Consider the following 11,970-nt stretch of genomic DNA (forward strand, 5'->3'; position numbering starts at 1 on the left):
GCGGTTCAGAGTTAGAAATACAGATGCTGTGTCCCTTGTTGTCTGAGCTGATGGAGGAGAGGTCGGGGGAGGCGGCTGGGCTGGAGTCTGAACCGCTGAGATGCGGACGCAGCTGTGTGTCTGCGTGTGCAGTGCTCTTTGGGGGAGGGGCTCTGGTTTTCACTGGGGTCACAGAAGGGTTACGACCCTGGTCTAGTTCAGCCCTCCCGTTTCGGAGGTGCGGGCAGCTCATCGCACGCTTAGTGGTCACTTAGCTCTGTGTCAGACGCTGCCCCAGACTGGCCCTGCACACAGAGTACCCCATCAGTACGAGAGCCCCAGGAGGTGGGCTCTGTGTTGAGGACAGTGGGGCTAAGTAGTTTTAAAGCAGGTCCTCCGAAACCAAGATCAAACCCAGCAGTCTTGAGACTCGGGCCTGTGTCCTCTTCAGCAGCTCATTGTTCTGATGTGTTGGGCAGCAGGGCTGTGACAGTCAGAATCAGGGCTGGTCGCTTCTCTCCTCGCTTCCCTCCTGCTTTTGGGGCTTAGGTGCAAGGAGAAGTGGCTGCCTTTCCGAGTGGCCGCAGGTCAATGCTCCCCGCCCTCTGTTTGTTGCAGGAGCTGTGTCTGATCCGCTTCCACCCCGCGACGGAGGAGGAGGAGGTGGCCTACGTCTCTCTGTACTCCTATTTCAGTAGCTGCGGCCGCTTTGGCGTCGTGGTAAACAACAGCAGGCACGTCAAGGACTTCTACCTGATCCCGCTGAGCGCCGCGGACCCCGTCCCCTCCAAACTCCTGCCCTTTGAGGGACCAGGTAGGCCCCAGGCTTCCGCCCACACGTCCCCCCCACGCCCTGCGGAGTCCGTCCCAGCGAGCTGCGTGCCTCACCTAGACCCGGCCTTTGGCAGCGGAACTTGGGAACAGGGGTGAAGCAGCGGATAGTGGAGGGTGGCACGGGAGGTCCCCTGAGGAAGGTGTGCATTGTCTTAGAAAAGTCCTGTGAAGAGGGACAACCCTATCCGGAGCCCGCCCGCCTGGCATGAGCAGGGTGTTGCTGGCAGGGGCTGGGCAGTGCCGGGAGGGCGGGGCCTGGGCCTGGCCTGCGGGCTTGGCTCCTTGCAGGCGTCAGGCAGAGCCTCTTCGCTGCAGGCATTCGTTTTGAGGAGAAACGAAAAATAGCGTTGAGAGACAGGAGCTAGTTCTAGAAATAGTCACTTTGAAATCTGCTGCTCGAATTCTTGTCTTTGGCAGACCACGTTTTGTTCACTCATTCCTTAGAAAGTGCTGCTTCTAAAGAATTATTTCCAGGCTGACCAGAAAGAAAGTTCAGGCTTCTCAAGGGAGCTAAGGGTGATTCCAAGGGGGGGCGTGGTCTCTGGGGACCCAACTCCCCTTAACCCTGAGAAGTTGACGGGACTTAAGTCTCGCCTAAATGGGAGTGTCTCCTTGTCCATGGCGCCCCCAAAACGGCTAAGCCTAAAAGATGCTGAGTGTAACCCGCGGTGAGGGCTCTTGAAGCACCTGCTTCTAGAGGCAGTAGCTATGCCCACGCCCGGCGCCTCCATGTCCATGGCCAGCGCCCCTGCCGCGGCCAGGCACTTACGCGCCCCGGCGGCTCTGCGGCTGGGCCCAGCGTCCTGGTCGGTCCCCGTGACCGCAGGGCTCGTGTCCCCTGACACAACACACGGAACTGTCTCAGTGCCAAACACGTTAGAAGCCAAGCTCTCCGGGGGGCTGTCCCATTCCTCGCGCTAAAGCGGTGCCGCCTGACGGGCAGCAGGGAGGGCTGTGGCCGAGGTTCTTGGCGGGCAGCTCCTGGGGCGCCGGCCGGCTCCCTGGACGCCGTGTTCCTGACGCAGCGGTGACGGTGGTGAAGCCGACTTTCCGATACCGTGAAGAGCCTCCGGTCAGTCACAAGGGCGGAAGCCTGTGCGGGGCCTAGTGTGAGCGTAGATCCTGTGACACGCACACTCTGCGTGTCTGTAGCAGCGGGACCTGGGAGGTGACGAAGCCCTGTTTCACCCGTGTTGGAGCCCCTCTCACGGCTCCACCTGCAGAGCCCGCGATGGGGTCTTGCCTGACACCGTCCCGGTGCACCTGGTCACACGAGCAGGGGGCTGCCAGGTTCGGGGCCACAGACAGACCCTGAGCGGGGCAGAGGTGGATGAGGTCAGGCGTGGTGAGGAGGCAGGGGCGCAGGGGCCACCGAGGAAATCCCCAGTCGGAGCCGCGGCGGGAGCTGGTGCAGTGCTGGGTTGGGGCCCGGCTGGCAGAGGGAGGGGGCCGCGCTGGGTGTTCCGGGGTGACACGGGGACGAGGAAGGCTGGGCAGGGCGCCCACCTCGTCTGCTAAGTGACCACACTTGATGACCAGCAGAGTGGACATCACTCCTCCACCTGCATTGCCAAGGCTGTCACTTCCTGAAGGGGATGCTCAAAAGCCTGCAGGTGTTCATCCACAATAGAGAACGAATGTTTCATTAAAATAAAGTAGTAGGAGGGGTTTTGGAAACGTGATTGTACGGGAAATTTTACCATAAACGTTTAAAGACTTTTTTTTTCAATCGAAGGGCTTCTAAATCTCAGCTTGTTTAATTTAGTATATATGTTTTTAATTCTAAGGGCTTTATTCACGGAAGGAAGAGCAGTCAGATGGGACGCTGGGCCTAGGCCAGGGTGCCCGGCCCTCCCGAGGGGGTGGGGGGCGCCTGTCGAGGGCCCTCGGGCATCTAAGGTGTGGACCACCCTGAGCAGAGGACAGGGACCTGCCTTCCGAGGCACTGCCGGGAGAGGGCCATTCTCTTAGGCTGGCTCCATCCGTGGTGTCTGCCTTCTGTCCTCACTCTTAACTGCTTCCTGAATAGCAGACCGTTTCCGTGACTTGCAGTATTGTCAGATAAAAGCACGTCTTCAGTTTCTGCGTGTCTTCCTGCGTAGCTGTGTACAGGTGTTGTAATCAAAGGCAAAATGGTGCTGAATGGAAAGTGCTTCTCTCTCCTTTGAAATCAATGAATATTTCATGGAAACTGGCCATCGTTTGTCTGAATTTGAACCATTTGGTAGCTCTTGGTGCCCATCCAGGTGCACTGTGACGGAGGAGTGTCTCCACCTGGCTTTGCCTCAGCCGACGCCAGTGTGCTTCTGGCTGTGCAGGCGGCGGTGCTGCGCTGGGGGCGCCTGGACACGGGCGGGCGGACGGACGGATGGACGACGCTCTCCTCACTGGGACGCGGAGCCCTGGCTTTGCTCAGGTCTTAGGGACCCAAGAGTGGGAGCGGGCGAAGTCTGCATGGGAGCCGAGTGTGGCGGGCGGGCAGCTGCTTCTCCCTGTATTTGCTGGGTCTCTGCCCAAGTCCTCTTTGAGGATGGTTGCTGCTAACTCCAGCACAGTTTCTGTCCCCGCAGAGGTGGACGTTTTGTCTTGTCAGACTCAGACCATAAGAAGGTGTTCACTGTAAATACTGAATAGTGGAGCATGCCAGGTTGATTTAGGGGTAAAAGCCTCATTTGATAGTTGGGCAGCTTTCAGCTGGTTTCTTAATTAAAAGTAAACCTCGTCTCCCGCCGTGCCACGTCCAAGGTGCATGGGGGCTGCTTCCCCCGCGGCCCTGTTGCTGACACACCCGGACACAGATCCTGGTTTGGGTCTTGGCTCAGGAAATCCACACACACCTTTTCAGCTGTCCCTCGTCCCTGGGTTTGTCCACTTCTCTCTTTGTACGGGTGGTCTGGGGCTGACCCTTTCTTTCACCGTGAAGACTCGGGGACCTACATGCAGCTAGGAAGGCTCGTTTCATCCACACGGGACATTGTGGACACGTTTGCTCCCGCAATTTGGAGGGGGTCGGGCAGGGGTGCTGACGCCCCGGTGCTCAGTCTGACCAGTACCCCTTGTCTGGAAATGATAGTTCAGTGGCCTTCCACCTAGTTCTCATCTACTTGATGAGTCATAAGCCTCACCACTGCCCTCAAAGGGAGGTCGGTAAGTAAGCACCCCCCTTGTAACCATGGGACAGAGGCCCTGTGCGGAGCCGGTGGGGCGCCCCGGGCCCCCGGAGGGAGCCCTGTCTCTGCACGCAGGCAGCGTGCTCACTGCTGCTGCGCCGTCTCGGGGCGCCCTTTCCTCTCCAGGGGTCACACTCAACAGTGGGCGCGCCCACAGGGGCCCCAGGCAGAAAATGGGGCCTTCGGGGGAAAGCTGCCCCTGCCACCGCCCCAGTGGTAGTAGCCCTTTGACTGTGTCCAGCGTGCCGTTGCCAGGCGCCTGTCGTGAGGTTGCGGAGTGGGGTGGAGCCAGACGTGCCCTCACCTCCCTAAAGGTCACTGCCGAGACCCCGGTAGCACAGTGAATCATATTCTTCCACGAGTAAGTCATCTCCACGGTGCTAGTTACATTTCAGGTCTCCATGCAGCCATAACGTGCACAGGTGAAGTAGAGAAGGTTTGACTGCTTCAAAAACAGCCCAATTCAAATGTAAAATCCTGGGGAAGATTAGTGGGGAAATGCATAACTAACACTCCTCCAACTCTGGAGCTTTATTAGATCGCTTACGGGTGTGTGTAGATGAAGTAGTTGAGAGCTGAAAGCATTTAAAAATACTAGCTGCTTAGTTAGATGCTGGTCTCCAGGGAGTTTACTGTTTTCGAAACAAATGTAAATGTTAAGTAATTGAATCCTACCCTCACCTGTGATGCCTGTGACCGCAAAGGGTAGAGTCTAGAGAATTTTGCCAAGTCGGGGGTGTATCATTTTTGTTAGGAGGCATATAAAGCTGTTGCAAGTTGTAGGGCTGGCACACCTCCCGAGGACAGGACCCCATCTCCCTGGATTTAACGCAGTGCCTTAGCCTCCACACACAGCATCTTTGACCTGAAACGTGATTCATGCCGCAAGCCCTGGTGTTGGCACCTTAGAGGTTAAGCTCTTCACAGGTAGCATAGCCCATCTGCATTGAGGACAGTGAGGACAGTCGTGGGCCCTGGGCTGCTGAGAGGACGCCCCCGGCCAGGGCTCCCCAGCCCTCCCCGCCCCCGCCCGCGTGGCCGAGCACATTCCTCTGCTGCTCCTGCTCACGGGGCTGGCCAACGCTCCAGCTTGTGGCTCGGCTGGGGACCTGTTCTGCCAGCTCTGGGGCCGTGTCGGTGAGAGTCGGTCCAGAGAAGGCCACGAGAGCTAGTTGAGCTATTGACTATGCCCCAGACTGGATATTAGTGAGCTGTGAATTATTCAGTAAGTGGCTGTTACAGCGAGTGAGAGATTTACTATTTTAAGTTAAAATAATTCATTTTGATTAGAAAGCGAACTTGATAGAGTATCTTTCACATCTGAGCAGAACCATCTGGATGCCATGCTCAGTGCAGTGGGCCTGGCCTTCCTGTGTCCACGCCCTCCTTTGCCCAGCTCCTCCTTCCCCTGAGTCACCACTGTCATTAGAAGGGCAGGCAGAGGACATTCTGGAAGCCATTCCTCTTATCATGAGTGGGTGTCTTCATGGGCACCTCAGCCCTTGAATGTCAGCCTGTGAAACGAGGCGCTGAGCACAGTGGGGAGGGGGGCCAGCAGTACCTCGCCGATCCATGCGGATGCTGGGCCAGCCCAGCTCACTCTGGCATGCCAGGTCTTCCTCCTCCTCGGGGGCGGGATGGGACATCCGCCACCCTCGTGCTCGGCATGTCACCCCATCTCTGTTGGAATTTAGGAAGGGTGACAGGCGCTCAGAACTACACAATGGGTGTCTAGGGACAACTCTTTGATCTGTGATCAACTTCAAATCACAGAAAGAATAGGAAAAACAGTGCTGATTTTCTTTTTTAGTGAGTCAACCAAAAATATATAGCATGAATGTCTTTTACACAATAGTGATTTATGTGTAAATTGAGTTTATACAATTTGATTAATTCAAAATATGCTGTTGAAACAAAATTTTGGTGCCGTGTTTATCGTTTCTCCCTAACTTACTGATCTGTGACGTGGGCTTCTCTGTTGCCCTGTTGGTATTCCAGGTTTGTTATTACTGTGAGGGTGGCGGAGCCGTACAGAAACAGTAGCATTCCTGGTCCAGTGCACCACAATCCAGAATGTGTGGACCAAGAATGTGTTAAGAAATCATGATGTTTTAAGAACTGTGCAATGTTCTGAAATTCCCAGCGTGTTGTGCGCGAGATCTGACCTCTGTTGCCCCTGTCCTGAACACCTTTGGGCTTTAAGCCGCACGTCCTGTGTTGACAGAGACCTGAGCGTTCGGTAGCTTTTGAGAAGTTACTGGTCATTGAATGTCTTTCTAAACCTGCAAGAACATTTGTTTTAGGCATTTTGGTCAGCATCACTTTTCCCATCAATTGTCATTTTGACACCAGTGACTCATGAATTTATCGAAGGGCGTGTGCTATATCGATCCGTATAATTTTGTTGATCATTATAATTGAGTTGTAGAATTGGTCCTTAATTGAACCTTTAATTTTAGTATGAATAGCTTAATTTACATATTGCAGCTCATAAGTTAAAGTCGAAAGGGGGTGCTGCCTTCCTGATTTGTAGCAAGAGGCAAATGAAGGAACACAGCTAAGAGTTTGTTTAGAAAACATCCTGGTACATACAGGCTTCCTTCCCAGTAGGTGAACGTCCTGGAGTGTGTGCGTGCTGGCCTTCCCCACCTCCCCCAGCGCGCCTCTACCCTAGCGTTGTGTATAATTGAAAATCTAATAATTTTAGCACTGGGCAAACGCACGTGTGCATTGGGCCCTTGGTTTTGTGGTTTGTGGGCCCGTCAGGCTGGGCAGGTGCGCGGTGCAGTCTGCATCTTTTGCAGCCGGTCTTCGAACACTTGGTTCTATTTTGCCACAGAATTTCCCCCTCCTCCTCCCTCTGGAAACCATCCCCCCGCTGCCCTTCACACCCAGAGTTGACCCCTGAAGGACAAAAGCTACAATTCGATTCTAAAATTTGCACAACTGTTTTGCTTTTTAGGTCTTGAGTCACCGCGTCCAAACATAATACTGGGGTTAGTAATCTGCCAAAAAATACAGCGGCCTTCAAATGCTGGCGAATCAGACAAGACAGAGGAGAAGCGGCCCCGTATTCAGACACAAGAAGAAATGGATGCCGTCCACCCCAGAATGCCAGCAGCCCTGCTCCCTGAGAAGAAGCCCCGCAAGTACCCGCTGCGCCCAGGGGACGCGGCTGTCAGCAGCACACCCCCGGGGTCTCCCCCACCCCCATCCCCTCCTCCAGAAGCACCAGGTGCGCCGGCCTCATCTTCCGGGTTACGGATACTGTCGTCGCTCAAACCAGGAGCCACGAACACTGTCACAGCATCACCCGCGTCAGTGACGGTTGCGGTGGCCGCTCCCTCTGTCACTACTACTTCTTCAAAAACAGCTTCACCCCTAGAATATATCCTGCAGACTCTCTTTGGGAAGAAGAAGGCGTTTGACACCCCCACCAAAGAGCCTGCCGAGTCGGCCCCAGCCCCCCACCAAGACTCGAGAGCCAAAGCCGGCGGCGGGGTGCCGTCGGCGCTTCTGCTGGACCCAATTGTCCAGCAGTTTGGTCAGCTCTCAAAAGACAGAGCTCTGGAGGAGGAGGAAGACGACAGGCCGTATGACCCCGAGGAAGAGTACGGTCCTGAGAGAGCCTTGGACACTCAGCTCGGAGACCGCGGGAGACGCCAGGACACGGACAAGGCCGCGGAGGCAGCTGAGCGGGAGGAGGTGGCCTATGACCCGGAGGACGAGACGATCCTAGAAGAAGCCAAAGTGACCGTCGACGACCTGCCCACCAGAATGTGTGTGGACGCGCACGGCGGGCCTGGCCTGCAGGCGCCCTCCCTGGCCGAGCGGCAGCAGATGATAGAGGAGCTCACCAAGCAGATCGAGGAGCAGCAGAAGCAGGTGGAGGAGCAGGAGGAGGCGCTCAGGCAGCAGAGGGCGGCCATCGGGGCCTCCATGGCCCACTTCTCCGTGTCGGACGCGCTCATGTCGCCGCCGCCGCCCAAGCCCGCGCTCCCCGCTGGCAGCCAGGCCCCGGGCCCGAGCGCCGAGGCGCGGCTGAGCCGGGACCCGCGGCAGGCCAGGCGGCTGGCCACGGAGGGCAACGAGAGTGAGGCCGCGCCCCGAGGCCCCCGCCGGCCGGAGTAGCGCCCGGAGGGGCCGCTGCTCCCCCGGGGCCACTTCCAGCCCAGGCGGAGCCAGAGTCAGCCCCTCCACCGTGGGCTCCGGGCGAAGAGGCCCCACTGCCGGCCAAGCAGGACGGCCCCCTGCGCGAGCCCACAGAAAGCCCGGGGCCTGAGGGCGCGGCCGGCGTGGAGGGCGCGGCCAGGCCTGCCCGGAAGGTGCTGCTGCCCACGCTGCAGGGCGCCTCCTTCCAGCCCCTCTTCCCTTGGCAGCACGACGGCCAGACCTTCCACCCTCCCGGAAGAAGGGATTCTTTCTCGGGTCCAGTGTACGCCTCTCAGGAAAAACCTCTGGGCTCTTGCCAGTACGAGGATCAGAGAAATGCGCAGTTTCCCGAAAAACGTGACTCCCTGGCAGCTGAAACCGCAGGAGACAGAGAGCCACAGCCCAGGCCGGGTGAGGGGGCCGGCACGTTCCCCACCGCAGCAGAGAAAGGGGGGCCTGTGCCCCAGTTCCAAGGCCAGCGGGAGCCTGCACCGCGCGTTCTCGGGATGTCGGGCCTTCACGGCCCCAATTTCACAGGCCCACGGGGGCCAGTCCCTCCGTTCTCGGAAGAGAATTCTAATAACGATGGGCCGAGAGGGGGGCCTCCACCAGGCAGATTCGGGCCCCCAAACGGGCCCATCCCTTCTTTGTTCTCAGGGCCACACGGGCCACCTCCCTACAGGGATGGGAGGGGCCCATCCGTTTCCCACGTGGACGGGCCCAGGGGAGCAGGGCCGCCTCCATTTGGAGACCGCAAGGACCCCCACGGGGAGAAGAGGGAGTTCCCGGAGGCCCCGTACGGTGAGGCCTCGGGCCCCCCTGGCCAGAGCGAGGGGCCCGAGCAGGCCCCGTTCCTGGGAAGCGGGCACCACGCCTTTGCAGTTCGGGGGCCAGAGGAGGCCTCTGCTGTCCCAGTTTTTTTTTTTTTTTTTTTTTCCGTATGCGGGCCTCTCACTGTTGTGGCCTTTCCCGTTGCGGAGCACAGGCTCTGGACGCGCAGGCTCAGCGGCCATGGCTCACGGGCCCAGCCGCTCCGCGGCATATGGGATCCTCCCAGACCGGGGAACGAACCCGCATCCCCTGCATCGGCAGGCGGACTCTCAACCACTGCGCCACCAGGGAGGCCCTGCTGTCCCAGTTTAAAGGACCCCGAGGTGGCCCTCCTCCCCCTCAGTTCAGAGGTCAGAGAGGCCCCCCCGCGGGCCACTTTGTGGGCCGAGGGGGCCACACCCTGGGCAGTTTGAAGGCCCCCGGGGTCAAGCTCCTGGATCCGTGCCGGGACCCAGGGGGAGGCAGCCTCAGCGGTTCGAAGAGCAGAGGGTCCACTCGCCGCCCAGGTTCACCGGCCAGAGGGCACCGGCGCCCTTGCCCTTAGGGGGTCCCCGGGGGGCCACTCCCTTCCCCGAGAAGAGCGAATCGGTGCTTCCACACTTCCACTGCCAGGGCCCGGCCACCCCCGGAGCCAAGCCGGCGCCCCGGGCGCTGCTGGAGCTGCCCAGCCACCCGCCCGCGCCACCCACCGCGCCGGCCCCAGGCCCCGAGGCCGAATTCGGCGAGGTCAGGGGCCACGAGTACAGAGGCCCAGGCTGCAAGGGGCGGCCCCGGGACAAGGCCCCGGAGGAGCCCGAGGCCCCACCGCCCGACAGCCGCCTGGGCCAGGCCCTCGAGGACCGGCGGCGCGAGCGGGAGCGTGGGAAGCCATGGGAGGGGGAACGCGGCCGGACCTGGAGCCGCGAGCAGGACTGGGACCGAGGCCGAGAGTGGGACCAACCCCGCGACAAGGACACTGGCCGCGAGTGGGACCGCGGCCGCGAGCGCAACGCGGGCAGGGGCGAGCGGCGCGAGTGGCACTGGGCCCGAGGATGGAGCTGCCACCGCGACCGCAGACGTGACCGGGAGAGGTCCTGCAGCAGGGACCACGAAGGCGACAAGGTCCGCGAGCAGGAGCGCCGGAGGGACCGCAGTCGGAGCCCGGAGCGACCCCGGGACCCCAAGGCCGCGGCCCTGCGGGGCGCCGCCCCCGCCACCCAGACCTAGGGCCGCCCGTGAAGCCGCGCTCATGTGCTAAGTAGGTGGTCTTGGAAAGAGCTGGGAGCTGACGCACAGGACAGAACCTTCTGGACTTGAGAAATTACTGTAATTTTGTGTGTGATTATTTCTTAGCAAATTTCACACCTTTACAATTCTGACGCTTTTTAAGTAAAAACAAAAAACTAAGAACTCTTTAACATGTCCATTTGAATGTACTGAAATGGGAAAGTACCTACAAGAGCATATTGCTTTTCAGATTATAAAGTTATCTTTTCTCATAACTTGACTGTTGTAAATTTTAAGGGAGTTTAGTGGACCTCAGAGCCATACCTTTCCTGACATCTTCTCATCTGTGATACCTGTTTCCAGAAGCTAACTTCACAGGGTTCGGGGCAGGCGGCCGCGTGTTTCTGTGCATGGCTGTGTCGGCTCGTCTCTGGAATGTTGAGAAACACCAGACTTACAGGTGCATCTTTCTGTTGTCATGAAGAAATTTGAAATACAAATTTCAACCAGGAAACAAAAACACATTTCTTGGTTTTGCTCAGTGTTTAGGTATCGCCTTACATGTTCCCCCCAGCCCCAAACAGGATTAAAAGCAACATCTGAATAGAAATTGTGGAATTTTAAAGAACAATTTATTTTGAAAGGTGTAAATTTTACCAGCCTAAAGAAAGTGAGAAAAGAAAGCAATTAAGTGTACTTTAAAAGGCAGGGTGGGTGGAGGGAGTAGGTTTCTTTGATTTGGATAATGAGGAACAAACGTTTTTGTTTGTTGAACTTTACCATCTGAGCGGTTCGTTCTCTGTCCCGGGAAAGGTGCACGAGCTCTGCACTGTGGTACTTGTCAGGTGACAAATCTCGACGTTTGTCGTTGAAACGGAACAATATTTGTGTAAAGCCTGAGATGAAAATAGTGATACTAGCTTAAGAACTGCCAACTAGAAAGCTTTTCTCTGTGAGACACAGGATACCGCTTCTCGTCATGTGTATTTTCCAAGTACTTCTGAAGTGCGAAAGAGAGAAAAAACTTGCTCATTTATTTGACTGTACAAGAAACTTTGATAATTTTTTTATATTTTCATAAAGTTACTTTTGCAAACATAAAATTAGAGAATTCCATTTTTTCTTTGGAGTCTGTTCCATTGAACATCACTACAGATTTTTCAGTTTCTAGCACAAACGTTTAAGTTATGAGAACATCGAGAACTTAGCAATTTGGAGTGATTGGTGTTAGAGACCCTGTCATTAGGTTACGTTAAAGTGGCGACGAGTTCCGACATCTAACGACATGTGAAGGCTTTTTTAGGTGTAAAACAAAATTTTTCTAATTTAAATACAACAAATGTAAAAAATCAAGTGTGTTTGTTTAGGTTTACTTGATAGAAATTTCTGTAAATTGTATTTTATATTGCAAAGTATTATATCACTGTACATTAAAACCTGGAGCTTCATAGCTTTGTTACTTGAAGTAGAATAAGCACCTACAGAAGGTTTTCTGTCTCGTGTGGCATCGCGTTGGAAAGTCGGGTCTGGAGAGGGATGCCTCAGCTCCCGCTTCTTGGCAGTCGGCGTGGTGTGGGCATCGGTGCCCTTTGGCCTGAAGACGCCTGCCGGATGCACCCCGTTCCCGGGATGGTTCCAGCACAGGACCCCATGTCGAGCAGGAAGCCCGAGGCCACGAAGGGAAGGACGGAGAAGCGCACGGTCAGGGGATGACAGAGACGTGGTCCCGGGTGGGGGTGGGGCTGGCGGTCGACAAAGGTACCGACAGGGTCGGCAGGCACCCAAAAGTCCCGGCCGC

General features: G+C 56.8%; 1 protein-coding gene across 1 annotated transcript in view; it reads left to right on the plus strand.

Moving 5' to 3' along the window:
- The window catches only part of LOC309806870 (death-inducer obliterator 1-like), a 118,812-nt gene extending 108,627 nt beyond the window's left edge, over positions 1–10,185 (plus strand). Inside the window, 6 exon segments of the mRNA XM_082625884.1 lie at positions 598–793; positions 6,946–8,084; positions 8,087–8,997; positions 8,999–9,043; positions 9,255–9,343; positions 9,346–10,185. Coding sequence (XP_082482010.1) covers positions 598–793; positions 6,946–8,084; positions 8,087–8,997; positions 8,999–9,043; positions 9,255–9,343; positions 9,346–10,172 — 3,207 coding nt within the window. The 3' untranslated portion in view covers positions 10,173–10,185.
- The last annotated feature ends 1,785 nt before the right edge of the window (positions 10,186–11,970 follow it).

This window comes from Mesoplodon mirus (assembly GCF_964341445.2).
Source record: "Mesoplodon mirus genome assembly, chromosome: 6".
In the NCBI taxonomy this organism is placed as follows: domain Eukaryota; kingdom Metazoa; phylum Chordata; class Mammalia; order Artiodactyla; family Ziphiidae; genus Mesoplodon; species Mesoplodon mirus.